General features: G+C 37.2%; 1 protein-coding gene and 1 long non-coding RNA gene across 3 annotated transcripts in view; one reads left to right on the top strand and one right to left on the bottom strand.

The window, feature by feature from the left end:
• Positions 1–542: 542 nt before the first annotated feature.
• LOC122142006 lies at positions 543–4,402 on the bottom strand. Of its 2 annotated transcripts, XR_006158276.1 has the most exons (5): positions 3,490–4,402; positions 3,100–3,234; positions 2,827–2,950; positions 2,454–2,735; positions 543–2,374 (listed from the first exon to the last, which is right to left on the bottom strand). It is a non-coding gene; the product is annotated as an uncharacterized LOC122142006 (long non-coding RNA). The 2 variants fall into 2 exon arrangements; XR_006158275.1 differs by having other exon boundaries at positions 543–2,735.
• A 7,432-nt stretch (positions 4,403–11,834) lies between these two features.
• Positions 11,835–20,966, top strand: part of LOC109076872 (contactin-4-like) — a 65,983-nt gene continuing 56,851 nt past the window's right edge. Inside the window, exons 1-2 of the mRNA XM_042751103.1 lie at positions 11,835–12,230; positions 19,546–19,685. Of these exons, the coding sequence (XP_042607037.1) occupies positions 19,631–19,685 (55 nt within the window). The 5' untranslated portion in view covers positions 11,835–12,230; positions 19,546–19,630. The remainder of the gene's footprint in view (positions 12,231–19,545; positions 19,686–20,966) is intronic.

Genomic DNA, 20,966 nt, shown 5'->3' with positions numbered 1-20,966 from the left:
CCATTCACCTTACACAAAATACTAATTCTGTAAACAAGTGACCGATTACAGCAGAGGCTTCAGCATCTATTTATAGTGTAGGGGGTGAGCGCTTCAGATTCTAGAGAGCATTTGATTGGACAGAAGATTTGATGAGAATTTGAAGTGCAATGTGATGTCATAAAAAAAACGTGATCCATTTTAGCGGAAGTGAGAGACTAAGTTTTGAATGCTTATATCTCCCAAATGCGAATTTTGTCGGTAGTGACGATTCTCTCCAGCCAATCAGTGATCAGCAGAACTTACACGTCACATTTTGGTAACGGTATGGTTCACTTGGATCCTCAATGGAGGTGGTACTAAAAAAGTACCAGGTAAGATGTACTGTACCCAGTGGAAAACCACCGAAAAGTGAATAGTACCAAGCCGTACCATGCAGTGGAAAAGCGCCAGTAGGGTAGTAAAGTTGTTCTGCAACTCAACTGGTACAGTTGACTGCTTTGGTTCGAGTTTCGTGAAACACTACGATTAAAGAACACATAGATGAAAAAAAGCAAAAATGGTATGCTTGTTTCATCAGATGAATTTTATTGTTTCATTTACATTGTGTGGTATATATTTTTTTCAAACAATAGTGTTAACCTTTTCTTGCTAGTTACATGTACCAGGCATTTCCGATCGACCGTCATACGTTAAAGGCCTACAACATACAGATTCACGTTAATCTGTTTCGTATAAAACCACTAACTAATCATTTGGACATTTCACTTTTAAAGTGTAGTAATGTGCAATAAGCAACATAATATCATTTTGTTTTCCAAATGAGTTGATTATATATATAATAGAGGTGGCAGTAGGTGGCAGCAGGTGAATGTCTTTGAGAAAGTATTGACTCTTTCATTTGACCAATTCGTTTCAAATGCCGATTCATTCAGGAAAGAAATGCCACTATTGTGAGTTGATCAGAGATGAGCAGCATCTTTTTTTTTTTTTTTGGCAGAGCAAAAAGTCAACTTACTGGCAGTGGAACTTTTTTTTACATTTCTGGGTTTCTCAGCAGCAGAAGTCATCATAGTTAGGTAAACTTATTTTTCAAGACACGTCATCAATCCGGAAGTCGACCATTTTAGCGGTACTGAACGTAAACAATGCCACTGAACCAAAGAAGAATTGTGCTGATTACTGCTGCTGAAAATGGTAAATTGTCATGTTTTCAGCTGTACTGATTGGTTGGACTGGGAAAACAAGGAGAAGAGTGCAAAAACCTGTCTGAGGAAAGACGTGAAAGTCATGACATTTGCCAAGTATGGCAACCCATACACGGAATTTGTGCTCTGCATTTAACCCATCCAAGTGCACACATAGCCATCTTCTCCAGTGCCCAGATAAAAAGAGAATGCTGTACATTCCCTTCCCCATCTACAACTCCTACAGGTACTGAGACTTTTTTTTCTGCGGGTTAGACATCAAATTCGTAGAACACTGTCTTCAGTAGTACATTCACCATGCAATCCATGCTGTTTTTTTACATCCAGGTATCTCTAATATGGTCTCACATCCGGGTAACTGAACAAACCGTGACATAGGTGCAAACACTCTATAGCACTGAATTGGAGTGTAACGAGGAGGCTGAAGCCGAGTGAGAATCCATATGCAGAAGTTTATTAAAGGGCAAACCAGAACAGCGACAGAAAACAGGCAGTAGTTTAAACACAGTCATTCAGTCCAATCGGCAGCCAAAACATTGGGGTCAGTGTCTGGGTGGAAGGGTTTGAGGAGAGACACATGAAAGGGAGAGATATGATAAGTGGCTGGAAGCTCAAGCTGGTAAATGACTTCATTGATTTGTCTAATGATCTTGAAAGGGCCAACACACCTGGGGCTTAGCTTCCTACTAGGTAGCCGTAGCTTGAGGTCCCTTGTGGAGAGCCAGACCCGTTGTCCTGGTTGGTAGGAAAGGTGTGGACGAGGTTGTTGGTTGGCTTGGAAACCTTGAGTCCTGACAGCCCTTTGTAGATGGATGTGAGCACTGTCCCATACCCTCTCACTATGCTTAATCCAGTTGTCCACCGCTGGGACAGATGAAGGTTCTCCTGACTATGGAAACAGAGACTGATATCCCAGAACACATTGGAAGGGGTTTAGTCCTGTAGAAGAATGTGTCAGGGAATTTTGAGCATATTCGGCCCATGGAAGGAATTCTGCCCAAAGATGTTGTTCCCGGCTACAGTAACTCCGCAGATATCTTCCAATCTTCTGGTTGAGTTGTTCAACTTGTCCATTAGACTGAGGGTGGTAACCTGAGGTGAGGCTTACGTTTATGTCAAGTTGCCTGCGGAAAGCTTTCCAGACTCATGAAGTGAATGTGGTTTGTTCGATGACAGGGCTTTCAACACTGGTAGACAGGCACTGGGTTGAAATATCAGAGTGCATACAATGGATTAAGCAGAAATTTGACCAGCGGGTTAACTCACCATGATGCCAGGAAATAACTGGGTCGTGAACTTATAGCCAAGGAAAGCCTAGGATGATTTCATTTCTTGGAGAGTCGATTACATAAAATGAGATAGCCTCTTGATGGAACATTCCGACTTGGAGTTGAATAGGGTGAGTTTGTTCTGTGATGCCATCTCCAATGGGTGAATTATCAACTGCTCCAATCTTGATAGGTGGTTTACAAGATTGAGTGGGAATGTTATATTTGATGACAATGTCTTTATGAATGAGGTTTAAGGCAGCTCCAGAGTCGATCAGCGCTGTAAACAAAATTGAGTTCTCATCAGAAGCAATTTGAACAGGAATGGTGAGTGTTTTAAATGGCAGAAGAAAGAACTGATCAATATTTACCCAGGGTGTGGAATTTGAGAACGTCCGAGTCTTGTGTGGGCATGTCAACCTATGATGTCCGGCCTCTCCACAATAGAAACACAAGTTGTGCTGTCGTCTTTGAACTCTCTCCTCCTCAGAGAGCCTTGAGAGATTGGTTACTGATTGGTGACTAGGAAAAAGTTGATGTGCTTGACAACGACCCATGAGCAGATTTTCTGTTAGGAGCATTCCTCATTAAGTTATCAATCCTTATGGCTAAATTCATGAACTCAGAGAAAGTTGAAGTCTCACCCTTGCAGGCCAGTTCTGCTTGAAGTTGCTGTGTTAGGCTTCACTGGAAAACTGCTTTTAGCGAGACATCATTCCATCCACTCTGTGCTGCCAGCGTTCTGAACTCCACTGCGTAGTCAGCTGCCGAATGATTTCCTTGGGACAAAAGTAGTTGTGTCAGAATATCCCTGCCCCAGCAGGATATTTAAACACATCATGTAGCTGTTGTTTAAAGTATTCATAAGAGGTACGAGAGGTACTTCCAAAAAGTAGTGTCATCAAAAAAGCTAATTTCTGGTTATCAGAAGCAAATTTGTCTTTCTGGAGGTCAAAATAAATTTCTACTTGTCGGATAAAACCTCTACATTTATCTGCTGAACCATCAAATTTATCAGGCATGGCAAGGCTTACCATTTGTGGCATGGGTGGAGGAAGTGAACAAATGTAATGTGTCAAGTATTCGTTAGTGGACTGTAGGCTTTCAAGTTGTTTTTGGTAGCCGTTGAGTACCTCGCTTTGATAGGCGAAAGCACTTTGCACCTCCGAAACTTCCGCTGGATTCATAGGTGGCAAAGTATTCTGTAACGAGAAGGCTGAAGCCAAGTGAGAATCCATATGCAGAAGTTTATTAAAGGGCAAACCAGGATCAGCATCAGAAAACAAGCAGTAGTCAAAAAACATTCAAAACTCAATAAACAGAAGTAGAGTCAAACAGGCAAGAAATCATACACAATATCAACAGGCAATGGTACGAGAACACTTGGTAAGGCACTGAGACTGGCAATACTTCACAGAGATTGTTTGGGCAAGCCATGCTTTATGGCTGCCAAACAGGAAGTCACCAACGAGGCAACAGAGGGATTGTGACAGTCAATACTCGGGCGAGGGCTCCCCCTGCTGGCCTGGCATTACATGGAGACTACCACAAATATATATTTTTTGCATTCCCATTTGCTCAAACAGCAAAAGAAAAACTCCACGAAAATTACTTTAAAAAAAAATAAATAAATAAATAAAAAATAGAGAAAGACCGATAATGGCAGTCAGAAGGGAGAACAATGTCAAATTTACTGTCACTCCCATAGATGATGTAGTAGAAACATCCTCTTTTCAAATTTCTCCTGAATTTTCATTTTGGGTGAACTATCCCTTTAATTATAATAGAGAAAGTCTGGGTTTGAGAAGTTTCATCTAGTGGAAAGATGTCCACCAAGCTCAATGCTGCCATTAGAGTCACACTGAGCTGTTCTCTCACATTATGAATCAAACGATCCATTATTTCCTCTCAGCTCAGTTTTTGGACATGTTTTTGACTGTAATTGTATATCATGCTGCGGCCCAGACTTTCATTCTGATTTAGATGAAAACCTGATATCTCCTCACTATGGATAAACAATGGGCATCATGGTGCTGCCATTACATTTCTCGGGCTTAGTTTTTTGAGTCAGATTTCCTCGGCTGCGAATTAGGAAAAGGGATTCTCTTTAATTCAATCTAAAATTGTCAAATAAGTGGCAGATGGTGGCTTCAGCTGGAGAGAAGGCCGAAAATGTAATTTCTGTGCCATCTATAATCCCGTTCCCTTCAGTCGCCTCTGCAGCCCTCCACTCCAGCCCCTTCCAACTCCATCATGCTGTGAAGCCGCCTAATTCAGCCACACAGAACACAACATAAAAATCAAGGGCAAAGCCTTGGTACCTCTTATACTGTCAACCTCTTACATAAACCACCTACTTTTTATGTAATGGCATAATGCTAGGACGATACTAGATTTCTTTTCCAGAGCAAAATTGCTTTGGGTATTACAATGAATTATCTAATACGAGATTGAACATTTCCTTGAAATATTTCCTTGAAGACTACAAGGTGAGCAATGCATCTTCAAAGTACTTTAAACATGCTGTAGTAGTTCAGTTTACTTCCACCAGCCCTCTTATATCCTGATAGACTTATTTTACTCCAAATATAATCATGCAGTGCATACAAAAGTCTCTCCGTCTGTCATGCATTCTCTATATGACTAACAAGGGGAACATTCGCAAAATTGTATTCTTCTTATTTTCAAGCCTTTAGTTCAATCAACCTTGTGATGCACATATTGTCTAAGGTGAAAAAAAGTGGATATACCTCTTTTTGCTTGTTTTTGAAGTGCTGACACATGACAATTGATAGTCATACTGTACATCTGGGAACCTTATTGTTGTTGAGTGCAGGTGGTTTTAATATCTCATATTTTTTGCAACCCACATGCTCTGATTAAAATAGATGTTCCATGTAATGTTTCCTCAGGGGTAATTAATGTTTTTCACTCTAATGAATAAGTCTTTACACAGGTACGTAATGTAATATGTAATAATCTTTCTATGAGCCTCACCGGCAGATGTTATTAATAGGGCATTCGAGAATATTAATCGAGATGAATGCATTTAAGAAGCATATTGTTGTCATATTCATGTACCATGATGGTGGAGAAGTTTTGAATCTTTTCTTTAGTTTTACAAGAATAGAATGATTGACAGTATTGTGTTTGTTTTAAATTTCATGTTTTGATAACTCATGACTAATGACTAACTAGAAAGTAATGAATTTCTGTTGTGATTTGCCAACAGTACTTTTACAGTATGTACATATTGTGTATAAAGGCACACTATAGTGTGTATACACTATACACACTTATACAAGTTTTGATGTTTCTTTATACATTTTTCTTTGGTGTTTAATCCTCAGCGGCCAAGCACTAATATTGAGGATGTATTTTTTTATTTCCCTTTAAATGTTTTTAGAAACTGGTAATAAAAATTATGTTTATGCATATATTTGTAGGAAAAAAATGCTATACTGCAATCTCAAGGTCACAACATTTCACCACTTTTATAATGAAGTACAAGCATAAGTTTTGACTTTCTTCAGAATCCTTCTCAGCAAGCTAGGAGCCTGAAATATTGATATATTCGTGTCAGAGGAGTCTTCTGGCACTCTCTGAAGTTTCATGATTCTGGATTATCACTGACCCCCTGCAAAGTATCTGAAATGTATATTTATATTGGCTTGCAGTGCAGTTGCATTGACCGTTATAAAACCCTGCACTAAAACGCCTCTGAGACTCTTCAAAATTTCATCAGGCTTTATTGAAAATAATTTATGTATGATTTACAAGATGCTCTGTGGAGTGAATGACATGAAAACTGTTGACCACTAAGGCCCGCATTTTTGCAACATTCAGTTTGTATTTAAGCAACTTTATTTATTTGTTTGTATTTATATATTTTACTACTACTAAACATGTTGAGAATTGTGTTGTAAAAATAGTCACTTGGAAGTCAGCAGTGGTGTCACTAGGCAGTGACCATATTGTTTGACTTTGGCATGCAGGGAGATTCAATTTGTAAATGAGTTCCTGCCAAACCTTCTGCAGTTCTGAGTAATTTAGCCCATATTTAGTGACATATATATTATAAGACATATATTATTGAATTTTATATAAACATTTGTTGCAATTTTTCTTCAACGTGTCTCTGAGAGTTCAGCATTCAATCGGATTGTCCAATACCTCTTTAAACAATGTTCGTGCAGTGTTTTGGTCACAATGGCTGAACGCCAGGTAGGCTATCCCAGCCCTGTGGCCAAGGAGCATGTGGAGATTCATTTGAAAGCTCCTGCCTCAACGGACACTGTTTGATAACCGCCTTATTTAAAGCAGAAAATTCAGCATTTCAAAGCAGATCTGTTCAATATTTCTTCACAAAGAATCGCCATATTAAAAGAAAGTCTGTGCAGCTCTTACTTTGAACATCCACAGATGTAAGGAATATGTAGAATATTAACTCAACTTTACTTTTTTTTTTTTCAACCCGGCAGCCAGTAAGAGCTGGTTTCAATGCTGTTGGAGCTTGCCAGAAAACTGCACAGGCATGTGTTTGTCTTCAGTTTTCTGAGTGAAATATTTAAAATATTTAATTTTTACAATATAACTGAAGAATTAGCTAAATAAATTAGCTGCTGTAAAATACACTTTTCAAATGTTGTTCAGAAGAATCAATCTGTCTGTCTGTCTGTCTGTCTGTCTGTCTGTCTGTCTGTTTGCCTGTCTGCCTGCCTGCCTGCCTGTCTGTCTGCCTGTCTGTCTGTCTGTCTGTCTGTCTGTGTGTCTATCTGTCTGTCTGTCTGCCTGCCTGTCTGTCTGTCCTCGTCTATCATCTCTACAGCACCACAGAAAGATAGATGAGGGAGGAAATCAATGCTGTTGAACAAGGGTTTTATCAGCAGGAGTTGAGGGGTCTCTCTGAGTGAATTATTCAAAGGCAGCTATAGAGGTGCACTCTGAAGGAGGGGTCAGCACTATGAAAGCCGTCCCTTATCACCCTGCTTCTCAAACACCACTCCAGCCCTCTGATACCTGGATTTAGACCTGGTGGAAAAAGAGGCCAAGGTACATAGCTTGACAGCCTCAAAGAGGACACACACCAGTGGGGAGATAAACTAAGAGGAAGAGAGAGGCCAAGCATAGCAGCTACAGTAAAACTTCTCATACTTTTGCAAAGGTGCAGTATGATGCAACGTTAAGTGTATGTGCTTTTTGATATGGATCACCAGAAGTAATTCTCATGATACTAAACACAATTCACGACATATTCATTAAGATAATTATTTTAAATTGAACTGAACTCCTCACTGCTACTGTATCTATTCCTCATTAGATTCAGGAGTCATTCAATTTCAAGCATAATACGTCTCATAAAAGCACATTTTTAAATAATTGCATAATAATGGATGATATTGATGATAGTCAGTGATTCATTAGTGGGAATTACCTACTGAATAAAGCTCTAGAGACATGAACACTGCTACTGTAGGGCTAAATATACAGTCCAAAAATACAGTTAAAGCTGAGAAGCTATTACAAAAACAACCAAAAAGTGCTTTCAAAACTGGTTCATAACAAAGAGGCTAAATAAGACTGATCTGCACATTGCCTCTTCATATTGAACTTCTTCACTACAGCCTGGTGTGGTTGCATAATAAACACATTGGTTGAGAACTACTGTAGCTGTATTCGCTTGCATGAACAAGTACTTGTCAGTCCATTCTATTTGGAGCTGATGGTTTCAGTCTATTTGAGATTTGGACTTTTTTTTTTTTTGGTTTGGAGAATGACAGATTGACTGTAAAATTCACCACAATGATTTTTAAAGGGGTCATATGATGCGATTTCAGTTTTTCCTTTCTCTTTGGCGTGTTACAAGCTCTTGGTGCATAAAGAAGATCTGTGAAGTTGCAAAGACTAAAGTCTCAAATCCAAAGAGATTTTCTTTATAAAAGTTAAGAGTCAACCACACCCCTCCTTAAACGGCTCGTTCTAACACGCCACATATATCTACGTCACTATGTGGGAAGATTTGTATAACGGTGCCCAAATTTTCACGTAAAGAAAGAAGGCGTAACTTTTACTCTCTCTGTTGCTGCTGGCGCCATGTTGTGGAGTTGCTGAGTGTTTCATTGTGAAAGCAAAACTACTTTGTCTGGCCTTCCAAAAGAGGACACGACTAGAAATCAGTGGTTAAGTTGTATTTCAACACTGTTCCAGAACAGTTCAACCCAAATATTCAGATGTGTGCTGTGCATTTTATGGAGGATGAGGATGTTTCCTGCACCAGTAGCCTGCATTGCGTCTGTGGCACAACGGCTGTTTTGATAAAACTGGGCAGTTCAAACTTTGCAAGGACAGTCTGGCGCTTCTGACTTACAGCCGGTAGGTACGTTTTTTTAATAATTAAATAATTGGCCAATGATGATTTAAAGGCAAGTTTTGAGAAGTAGAGTAGGCTTGTTGTTTGTTGTTTCTCAGATCACAAATGCAGACATGGTTTTATGTTTACACAGCACGATATGCAATGCAACGCGTAAAAAGACAGTATAAGTCATTAGAATCAGTAATTATATCCCCACTGGATGCAACAAATGCCTTGTTTGTAATGTGTTTAATTGGTTTTGTCTTCTCTAGTGATGTTCAGATCATGAACAAATCTTTCTATTTAACCAGATCTTTGGTCGAACCAGTTTACTAAATCTATCTGAATCGTTTGAAACGGTTCGCGTTTCCAGTACGCAGTAATACATAAATTACTTAAATTATTCAGTTTATAAACGTGCCTTACACTCCCTCTGATGCGAAATAAACCAATATCCTGAGTTATTCAGTTACTCCTAACAGTACAGTACATTGACTGAACTGCTAAAAGAGAACCGATGATGGGATGTGCACGAGCAGAGCAGCTAAACTGAGTCTCCTGCTGCTGGCCTGGGAGACGGCATCACAGTATGTTAAGGGCCGTAACATTTCCATCACACGCTTGAGGCATTCGTCCAATCATAATGCACTGGATAGCTGGCCAATCAGAGCACACCTCTCTTTTTCAGAACGATGAGCTTTGTAAAAATTGTTGCGTTTCGGAAGGCGGGGCATAGAGGAGAAACTATAATGAAAATAATGTGTTTTTTTAACCTTAAACCGCACAAACACTTTGCATTACACCAAATACACAAAATAATGTTCTTTTTAGCAGCATCATATGACCCTTTTAAAACATAATGACAGACAGTTGAAACCCTACACAGGGTGGGTGTTTGAGTTTTCATTAATGTATATATAATATTATCAATTTGGACACTTGTTTTACCATGATGCTTCCCCCACACTGCTGTCAGTATATTACGACATTCATAAAAATACTGATTTCAACAGGTGTCATATGCAAACAGGGATCCTCAAGCCTTCTGAAACCTCCCCTACACACATTCTTTAATAAAATACAACAAATCAGAACTATTTGTATATAACATAATGCTGATACTGATAGTTAAAGAACCTTTAGAATAAAGAAAGCTACTGGTTCCTTTGTCCATCATGTTTGACAGAATAAAAAGAAATTGCTGTCACATTGTGGCCACATTTTGTTGGAATGACATAAAAACTATGTACAGTAGTCACCTTTTCAAAAAGGAAAAATAAAAATCCTTCTGTTGCATTGCTCAACCTTGCAGAAGACATTCAGTGTAATGAATGCATTAAAGCGGTGTAAGATTATGTCTGTTGCTGTAAAGTGCTTCAACCTTGTGCTGAGTTCTGACATGATCTGTAGACTGTATAAATCTGTTGTGTCATCCTCAGGGAAGTTCTTTTACTTACTTTTATATAAAATGTTTTTGATAGATTTTGAAGAGGTATTTTGATCTTTGGACTGCTGTTTAAACTGACTGAGAAACATTGCTTATATGCTGCTTCAAGCTTCCAGACTTTTGGAATGCATAATGCAAAATCTAGAACATCTTACATAAACACAAATAATTCTAATGATGCTGCATGATTTAAAAACCATATCCTATATTTCCCCTTTTCAAAGACAAAGCTCCGAGGTTCACGAGTCATTAGCAGGCCCACGTGGAATTTGCACAGACAGAACTCTGCACAAGATTTCGTACAGATTTTCAAAGATTCAGAACAGTTCAAACAAAATTCAGACAGTTCTAAACATTTCTTGCCCTTTGTTTGTTTATCAACTACTTTGAAAAAAAAAATCAACTACTGTACTAATAAATAAACCGAGTTTTACACATTTTAACTTTTGAATTCATTCTACAGAATTTTACAACAATTAGCACAAAAATAATTTTAAAAACATTATTAGTGATTGTCAAACAATGTGTGTTGTATGGTTTTTGACTTTTGATGTCTGAAAAAAATATATAATAAAGACCTCTAACAATTGTTCGTCTCAACAGAGCCATCTTGAAATGTTTTATGTAGCTAACTTTAACAAAATGTGACATTTCACTTCTCTGCAATGAAACATGGCACACTGATTAAGCAGACCTAAATGAGAATGGAAAGGCGTAAAGTCGAGGAACAGCTGCTAAAAGGCTGATACAGCCTCTGATTTTGATTTCTGATGGCATGTTAAATATCAATGTATTCCTGAAATTGAAGTGAGGATGTATTCAGGATGCAGAACTGTGTTTTGAAGTGAAGAAAGCAGATTTAAAATGGAAAGAAATTCAAAGAACTATATATAATTTCTGTAAGTAGCCTTATTGCTTATATAAAATTAGCATTATTTAATAAACTAATTAAGGATTGAATAAGGCTCAATAAGTTGATATCTATAAATATGCATGTTACAGGAGTGAACAGAAGCGTGAATGCACACATATTAATTTTTTTAAAAGAAATATTTCCAGCTAAATAAACAGCTGTGGTAATTGTTTTCACAGGACCGAGCTAGTTATTCAACATATCAGGAAATAAATAGGCATAATTAATAATACACTTATTTAAGTCTTATTGAAGCATAACCTTAAAAAAAAAAAAAAAAAAAAAAAATCCTCAGTTCAATTTCATGTGAGCCAATTCAGTTCAAATTTACACTCATGAATTGAAAAGGAGCCAGTTCTTCAGTTGTGGGTTTTTGTGCCAATGCTGAGGGATATTTTATTTTCTTATTAATTCATGAGATGCTTTAAAATGAATAGGTTTTCTAATTGTATTTTCTTTTAGAGGAGAATAATACTGCTCAGTTTAATAGGCTCTTCTTCCAACTTTTACCCAATATGAAGCACAGGTCTCACACTGAGGAAATTTTAAACCTGATATCATGTGTTTAATCCATTATTGATGAATCTTCTAACACTTTTACGACTTAAAAAGTCTTTTTATATCCCTCCCACTCTCTTTCCACGGGATGCGGTGTTTTCTTTCATCACTGCTGATGAACTGACAGCAGATCAAGTGATGTGAAGTTTGTGTTGCGTCACAGCGGGGATGTGAGCGCGAGCGGCTCCACACACGTTGACGCGTGGCGCAGTTTGGACTGGATCCGCGCATTAACCTCGGTCTGTGAGGCTGAACTGAGGATACTCCATGCGTAACGCGTTTGCGTTACTTCACATTAATCCAGCCGGGTATCACCAGCACGTATAGCGTTTCTTAAGGAGTATCTTGGATTTCCGGACGCAGAAAATAGCATAAAGAATTGCTCTGTGGCAGCTGCACTTGTGAAGAGCGCTCGTCTCGTCTCTGGCATTGTGGAATGGCTGGAGAGATGATGCTGATACAGTGCCAGACGCGAAGAGGCTGAACACTGCGGGAAGTCAAACAGGTAACCGAGTTTGAGACAGAACAACACTAATAGTTTGGGGCTATTTAAAAAGAAGACGATGAGATACATGACGCTTTATATTTAGGTGATATGTTATTCTGCAGTCTGTTGTTTTATGGGGCTGTGTGAAATGAGAGTTATAAGATTTTGGTAGATCGTTCACAGAAGCAGATTAAAAAATAGTTTTAGTTTTTGTGGTTGTGTTAGTGAACCCATTTTCCTAATTGGGTCCAATCTTAAAATAAAGGTTGCAATTAAAACAGAAGGGTTTTACAAACTGATGCAGTTATACAGTAGGAAAATCATTCCAAGCTCACAAAGTAGTTTTTATTCTCTATTCTTTAGAAAACCATCAAAATAAAGAACCCATAACCAAAATACATTTATGAAAAGCTGTTTTAACCAATTCAAGAACCTCTGAGTAACCTTTATTTATTTTTTATTTTTTTTATTATTGCTTTTTTTTTTTTTTTTTTTTGCTATTGCAAACTCATAATTCAGATAAAGGCGATGGTCTCCATTCCACTTAATTTCATTAATATTGGATAATTAGTCCACATTCTTAGATTCTCTATTCTTAGTTTCCCTAGTTTCCATTTTTTACTACCATTTTTGGACAGTGAACCTCAGCATCATTAACATCTGTCCAGACACTGCCATGCTGCAGCCTATGGACCTCTTTCAGTTATCCATCTGTGAATGAATTATAAAATATAGGTCTTGGAAGAACTGGTTGGAATCTGTTCCAGTCTATCTAACCACTAAAATATATTTGTGGAATATCATTAAAAATGTATCGTGCCTGCCAATTTACCATTCCACTTGTGTTTATGATGCCACTAGAGACTTGGGTTGAGAGGAACCCTCCTTTTAATGATGTGAATTAAATAACTTTGCAACCATTTTTGAAGCAGCATTTGATTGATTGATTGATTGATTGATTGATTGATTGATGTTTTTTGTTTGTTTGTTTATTTGAATGTACTACTTGAAAAACTGACTTCCCTCATGGACAAACCTCATGCTGCATTTTGATTAGAGGTTTTTGAAATAAGATTTCACATGAAGAGTCTCTCATATGAAAGATGTTTTTCTTGACAATAGGCTTGATTTAAGTCTTTCACAATACCTCATCCAGTCTGTGTACCTCTCTCCCATAGTTATTCTGAAGATTAAAGAAGCAGTGACATTAAATCCAGCCTTGCAATCAAATAAGACAATGCATCTGATTTCTTTTTTTTAAAAAAATATTTGTCATTATATGGTTTTATGTGTTAAACCTGTATTTTGATCTGAGTAATCACAATCTTCACATAATTAGAATATCTAATAAAAGTTTTTTTGTTTGTTTGTTTGTTTGTTTGTTTTTTTTCATGTTTGGAGTTATTTTCTCAAAACTTGATATACAGCGTTAGGCAGTGTATGTTTAAATTCAGGCATTGTTTTGTAGAAAGAATAAATGCCAGAATATAAATGAGCACTCATTCATACATAGCAATAATTTGCACTAGAAGTAGAGCCAGTTTTTGCTGCACTCTACTGGCTTGTCAGAGAATAAAAAACACTGGATGATTTCTCAAAGCATCATTAGGCAAGCCAGATTGTTTGCACACACCTCTGTGTTGATGCAAGACAAGGGTGAAGAGACAAGAAGGAAGGCTTGTCTTCTGTGACATATTACATTTTCCCCTTCTCCCAGCATTTGCTTGTTGAGTCACAGAGAGCTGATGTTTATATGCAGCAGGTCGAGGTTGAGGTGTGAGATGTGCCGTACCTGCTGGATGCGTGCTTCAGATCTCTGCACCACCAATTTCACAGCCAAATAATACAGTTTTTGTCAGAAACTCCATGAATAGTTGCAGTCTGAGTGCACACCTCTGTCATTAAAGAGAGAGAATAAAGGAATATTCGGGTCCTGTGCCACAGATGCTGTCGAAAATAATTTCAGTTTATCCCTATGTTGGTAAAAACAAGCAAAAAAAAAAAAAAAATTGTGCTGATGCATATACTGTAAACTTACAATGGAAGTCTTCGGGCCAAGTTTTCTTGCAAACTTGGCCCATAGACATCCATTATACGGGAGACTGGTATAATATGAATAGAAGTGTGAATGCAAACCAGCAGATTCTCTGTGGTGCTTCATTCAAAATTCAGTCATATCCAGCTAGATAAATCTTGTAACTCTGGTTTCTTGGCTCTTTTGGATGCTGTACATTAATTTTTCATTCGCACCCTCTAGATTAGAGTTCAGTTTGAGTGCACAATACCAGCTGGCAAATTTTTACACACTCCTCGACCGTGTTGTCAACCGCTACTCTCAAATGTTCATGTCAGCTGAGGTTTTAACAACACCACAGTTCATTTTGCACTCTAAAGGGACCAGTTGCCTATAGGTGAAATCATGCTTGGGTTTACAGAGAAACTCAAAGATGGTGTTTGTGGATCAAGTGAAGTCAAGGGAACCAAATAAAAGATTTAGAGTGTTACTTTCTACCCACAATCGTGCCAGAACTGGGAAGAGTGGGTGTCTGTCTCATTTATGTTTAAAACGTAGAGAGCAGACATACTGTACATTTCCTGTGAATCCTATGAACAGCAGAGTGGAGATTCTATTAATACAGACTTCATTGAAAAATTGATGGATTTCTAGACCGAGGTAACACCAAGGTCAAGCTCACGTCGGAAGTTCCTTTAAAGCCAGACACTGCACGCTTTCTGGAGTCTTGCTCTTAGACATTAAGTTTTTGTGGTGTGTGAATGGGAGTTCTGTGCCTTATTCTTGCTCTCCTTTGTCCGATTGCAGTGCAAATGTGAATGTCTGCAAATATTCCAGACAGATCCCATTTCTAAAGCATAAAACATGCCATATTTTGGCTTTTATTATGGCATCAAGCATAGTTATGGCATCAAGCAGAATTTAAAAGACAGAAATTTTCTGTGGGCTCATTTTCAGCTCAGATTGTTGGCTGTGAGCACTCGGTCTGCAGCATTACAGCGAGACATATATTGCATGTCATGTTCACAGCTTTGAAATGCATCCACAAGCCATAGATGAACAGCAATTCTAATGGCTAATTCTCTCAAGGAGTTTTTGACATCTTTGGATGTGACAGATGAAGGATGTTTTATTTGTGTCTTGCCAAAAGACTTCACTCGGTTAGTTAAAGATGTGTGGTTATCATGACAATTGTTGGCTAGATACTAGTTTTAATCGGCCCTTTATTTTAGTCCCTGCTAATAGGTCTGCAATTGGTGTGCATTCAAGCATTTGATTTTTGTATGGGCAATAAATACAAATTTGTTGTGCTGTGTAAAGCACCTGCTTATTGGATGACCATTGTGAGGTGAAGCCCCATTGAACATGGTCATTTTCAGCCCTTACCAATTGCACTTGGAAGTGCTTTAGGAAAATAAATAGTAATGTTACCATATGGTACCAAAGCTAATCAAGAATATCCTTTTAGAAATTATGCCACGGATAACACAACCTAATAAAATATCACATCAAATTAGAGAGCTTGTAAAACACTGTTCAAAGGATTAACAGAGTATACTCAATCTGTTTTCATTTTTACAATATGTTAATGTTAATGTTGTATTGCTGTCCTTGAACTTGATTGGGGAGGCAGAGTCCCAAAAGCGCTGATATGTTTCTGTCATGTCATGTGACGTTAACGACTCATCCTAGATATTTAAAGGGATAGCTCACCCAAAAATGACAATTCTGTCATTAAGTGTTGGTCATTCCAAATGTGTAAAACCGTCCTATATATTCAGTACACGAATTAAGATATTTTTGATTAAATCTGAGCGCTGTCTGACCATGCATAGACAGCTGCGTGACTACCACATTCAAGGCCCAGAAAAGTAGTAAGGACATTGTTAACATAATGACATCAGAGGTTCAACCGTAATTTTATGAAGCTATGAGAAAACTTTTTGTGTGCAAAGCATACAAAATTAACGACTTTATTCAACAATTTCTTCTCTTCTGGGTCATTCTCTGCTGGGCATTCACACAACATATGTGTCACATCAGGAGCTGGCGTTCTGATGTAGAACCTGGATGTGCTGCACTTTGTTTGCAAGCAGAGAAAAGCACACGCATGCTGTCGTTAATGTGCCTCAAAGACTGACACAGAAGAGAAGAAATTATTGAATAAAGTCATATTTTTTATTTTCTTTGCACACAAAGAGTATTCTTATAGCTTCATAAAATTACTGTTGAACCACTGATGCAACACTGTTTTACTGTCTTTACTACCTTTGTGAGACTTAAATGTGCTAGTTGCATTTCTGTCTATGGAGGGTCAGAAAGCTCTCGGATTTCATCAAAATATCTTAATTTGAATTCTGAAGAAGAACAGAAGGTCTTACGGGTTTGAAACAACATGAGGGTAATGACAGAATTTTCATTTTTGCATGAACTATTTCTTTACTATGCCATACATGGTATGGATTATATCTGGTGATCGACATTTTTTCTTGCAATGTTCATGTGTCACTGCATTCACTTTAAAAGTACTCACTCTAAAATTTTGTGTAAGTGAGCTGTATAAGTCACATGAACTAGGACTTTTTTTTTTTTTTTTTTTTACTCTATAGTTGACATGTTCAAGATCATGTGCATTATTTGGGGGATTTTTAGAGACTCTTTCTGCAGATTACATTGTTGCACCAGTAGGTGGTGACAAGTGACTTTGTCAAGTGTCTTTATGAGTGAGTCTTTGAATCATCCACTTAAACAATTAATTTAAAACAGTATTACTGTTTTTAAAATTGTTATATACACCCTCATCGTCACCCTCACTATTCCCATATTCCATTCCTCTGCTAAAATATGGTCCACTCAATGAGTAAATAGAACCTGTGAGGAAATTCGGACACTGAGAGTGCTAGAAGTGCTGCAGAAGCCATCTTCTGGCATGACGTGGTAATTCATGAGTTGCTATGATACTATGTGCATGTATTCTCGAGTTGCTTGATGTTGAGTGTACATACAGTACACACGTTATTGAGGTGCATTGTAAGATTGAATGAGTTTACTATAGATTAAGTCGACAACAGTATCGGATGCCACTGCAAATGGATATCCCATCAAAATGTGCACTATATAAGGGTACAGGGTGTGATTCATTCAAGAACAGAAAAAGTATGATAGGATCATTGAATCACTCACTCAAACATTTGTTTAAAGATGCTCATTCTTTCAGGAAGTAAACATTGTTTGCAGCAGATTGATTCGATGCTGACTTCATTTGGAAATATTTATGTTGGCCGAGCAAAGAACACAATGTAACTTGCAATACTTTTGGAACTATTTTGCTGGCAGAACAAAATGAAACAAAACAGCCAGTAATATTTAATTATAAATACTTGATATAAAGTGCTGCAGGAATGTCGTACTGTATTTTGTAGGCAATAATAACAATTATAATAATAATAATAGCATTTCAGCATCTTTGTTTTTTTTTTTTTTTTTTTTGAATGGGCTTTTGGTTAAATGCCTGAAATTAGATCTGTGGTTAACACATATTCAAGATATTTCACATCCTACATGAAATAATTTTTTTACTTGTCTTTTAAAAAAAGTTAAACTACAGAGGTTGTCAGACACATTAAACATCCTTACAGTGAACAGGTAGACCTATCTAACTTGTGTTCATTTGTGAAGATAATCATGATAAACAAAATGTTTAAAAATCTAACTTTTGTTGGTCACAGAGCTTATTGTCTCCAGTAACCCTAAAGAAAAAAATACTATTGGGTTTTTGTCAAGGGGAACCGGTGTGATGCCAACTTTGAGGTTATCCTACAAAAATACTGTACATCATCACTGCAGCACTCTATTAACTTCGTGTTTGCAGAGCTGTTCAATATCACTCTTGCAATTTTGCTGTTGTACTGACAGACTCTGATTTATAAACTTCATTTTAGTTTCATCTTCAAAGAATATACTGTACAAAAAAGAGGAAATACTTGTGAATTCACTGAGTGTGTGTACTGGAGCACTTGAGTAATCTTGTGTTAGACCAGATGTGTGAGAGCCAGTTGCTTGAAGTCTCCCCTCTAGATGATCAGAGCTGTGTAGGCCAGAGAATGGCATAAGGGGATTTGTACCTTGGGCCAAGTTCTTAACCCTCCTAAAAGCCTTTGTGTGTTGTGTGTTGGGAGAAAAGGTTTATTTAAGTAAAGGCTCTAATTATAGCCTTGAGTATGATCAGTGTAGATACGCCACACAGTCAGTCAGCTTTATTTATTTTTTTATGATCAAAGATAAACAAACAAAAAAAAAATTCACAGTACCTGCAGTAAAGTATTTCTAAGGCATTGCTTAGACTTCTCAAGGTCTCTTTGACAGGTATTGATCTAAACACTAATATATATATATATATATATATATATATATATATATATATATATATATATATATATTTTTACGTTCACATTACAGAAATAGTTGAATGAGAATTTGTGGGAGATTTACTCACACTCAGGCCACCCAAAATAGAGTTTGTTTCTGCATCGACACAGATTTTAAGATATTTAGCATTACATCATTTGCTCACCAATGGATCCTCTACAGTGAATGGGTGCCGTCAGAATGAGAGTCCAAACTGATAAAAGCTGATAAAAACATCACAATAATCCACAAGTAATCCACACCACTCCAGTCCATTGGTTTACATCATATCAAGGCAAAAGCTGCACGTTTGTTAGAAATAAATCCATTATTAAGACATTTTTAACTTTAAACTCTTGCTTCCTCTATCCATATCCATATTATCCATATTATGCTTTCTCAAGTGAAAACAGTTGTCCTATCTGAATCAGGAGAGAAATATATGCACAGATCAAGAGAAAAAAAACAAGTCTAAAACAAAAATATGTCAGTGTATTTTGATATGAGAACAAGGGATAGACCTTTTCACTGCAGGAAGCGTTATTATGGATTATGGACTCATATTCTGGCAGTTAATGCACCTTACAGTTGCACATTACAGTTAAAATACCTTAATGATTAATTTGTTTCTTATAAACATGCAACTTTTGCCTTCACAAGATGTTAATTGTTGCAGCAGTGTGGATTATTGCGATGTTTTTATCAGCTGTTTGGACTCTCATTCTGACGGCACCCATTCACTGCAGAGGATCGATTACTGAGCAAGTGATGTATTGCTACATTTTTCCAAATCTGATTTCATAAAGAAACAAATTCATTTATATGACACACAGCCAGAAAATGTTGGTGAACATGACTGCTTTAGTCTGGCTAACTCTTTCTAACTCTTCTCATCTTGTCTTTTGATTCCAGGGCACAGAGGATCAAGTCTGGACAAAGACGGCATTCTATTTACCCTCAATTGAATGTGAGCTCTCGCTGACCTCCAATATTTAAAATGGGGTTGTCATGGAAACTGCTGGTGCTGCAATTATTCATGGGATGCCTTTCAGGTAGGCATCCTAATAACCTCCTCTATAGACTTTCCTGTCTGTTTCTATGGCATACATTTGTCCTTGTCATTTACTATTAAGGGCAGACCTCCCATTCAGGGATGACTCCTATCTTCTGGAACCAATTAAACGTTTCACTTTGTTTGTGAATGCTAAAGCCACCCAACTCTTCCAGATAAGCACAATGACGAGGTGAGCAAAGACATAATATGCATGATAGTCAGGCCATGGGGTGGTGGTTTATGTTCAATAATGTATATTACATAAATATAAAGTGGTCAAGATGACATGGTTATTAATTGAAAGTGGTGTTGTTTTCTTTGTAGTGCAGGTCATTGTGCTTTAACAAGAAAAAGACTGGAGAATACGTGCTTTTGCATTTATGGCAGCAGTGAAAAGGCGCCAATATGTTCTCCTTAGCAATATATTATTTATATCGGAAATTATGGGATTTGATGCTTAGGCTTTTGTAAAATGTACATTTGACATATTTTCGTTGTCACTGAACTATATGCCTCCTATACTCTGGGCATTATACAATGGCGGTAGACTTCTTGATTTAAAGGCCACCTTGCTTTGTGTCAAAGTTGGAGAAAAGATGTGATAATATGCAGTTTAACCAGCCCTCTGAGAGACATGAAAAGGTTAATGTGCAAATGAATCTACCAGCCATTATTTTATTGGAGAGCACAATTTATGTTCTCATTTAGCCAAGTGGAAGCACAACAGCCCCTTTATTGATCTCTTTTGATGAAGCAGTTACATTGTCTTTCAGTCACTGGGAGGGTCAGACTTAATTTTAAGTCTTTCATTTAAAAAGGGCTGTTTGCTCTTTTACATGATTTTCACTCCTGCTGTGTCTGTCCACTACCGGGTTGTGTTATGTTGTAGAATTATTCAGGAAAAAGGTTCAGCTCAATAAAAACATTGAAGCCAGGCATGTTGAACCAAAAGCAGAGCACATTTTTACACATCTATAATATTTTTAAAAAGACAAAATAGTAAGAAATTATCAAAAAAACATATTTATTTAAAATGAAAAGTAGTCAGTTATGCACAAAACAATTTATTAAAATATTAATAAAACAAAGATATTGTTATTAATACTGTATATTGCATATATAACACACATGACATCTAACACTATAAATTTACTTTTATTTTATAGTTGACTTGACTGAATTTATGCACAGTGTGGTTTTATTGTGTTTACACAACAGCTGAAGCATAAATATTAGAACATTGGAGCTTTGAACTATAGGTTTGAAAAACACACCCACT

Source organism: Cyprinus carpio, chromosome B23 (genome assembly GCF_018340385.1).
Source record: "Cyprinus carpio isolate SPL01 chromosome B23, ASM1834038v1, whole genome shotgun sequence".
Lineage (NCBI taxonomy): Eukaryota > Metazoa > Chordata > Actinopteri > Cypriniformes > Cyprinidae > Cyprinus > Cyprinus carpio.
This window is presented reverse-complemented; position numbering and strand designations above follow the sequence as displayed.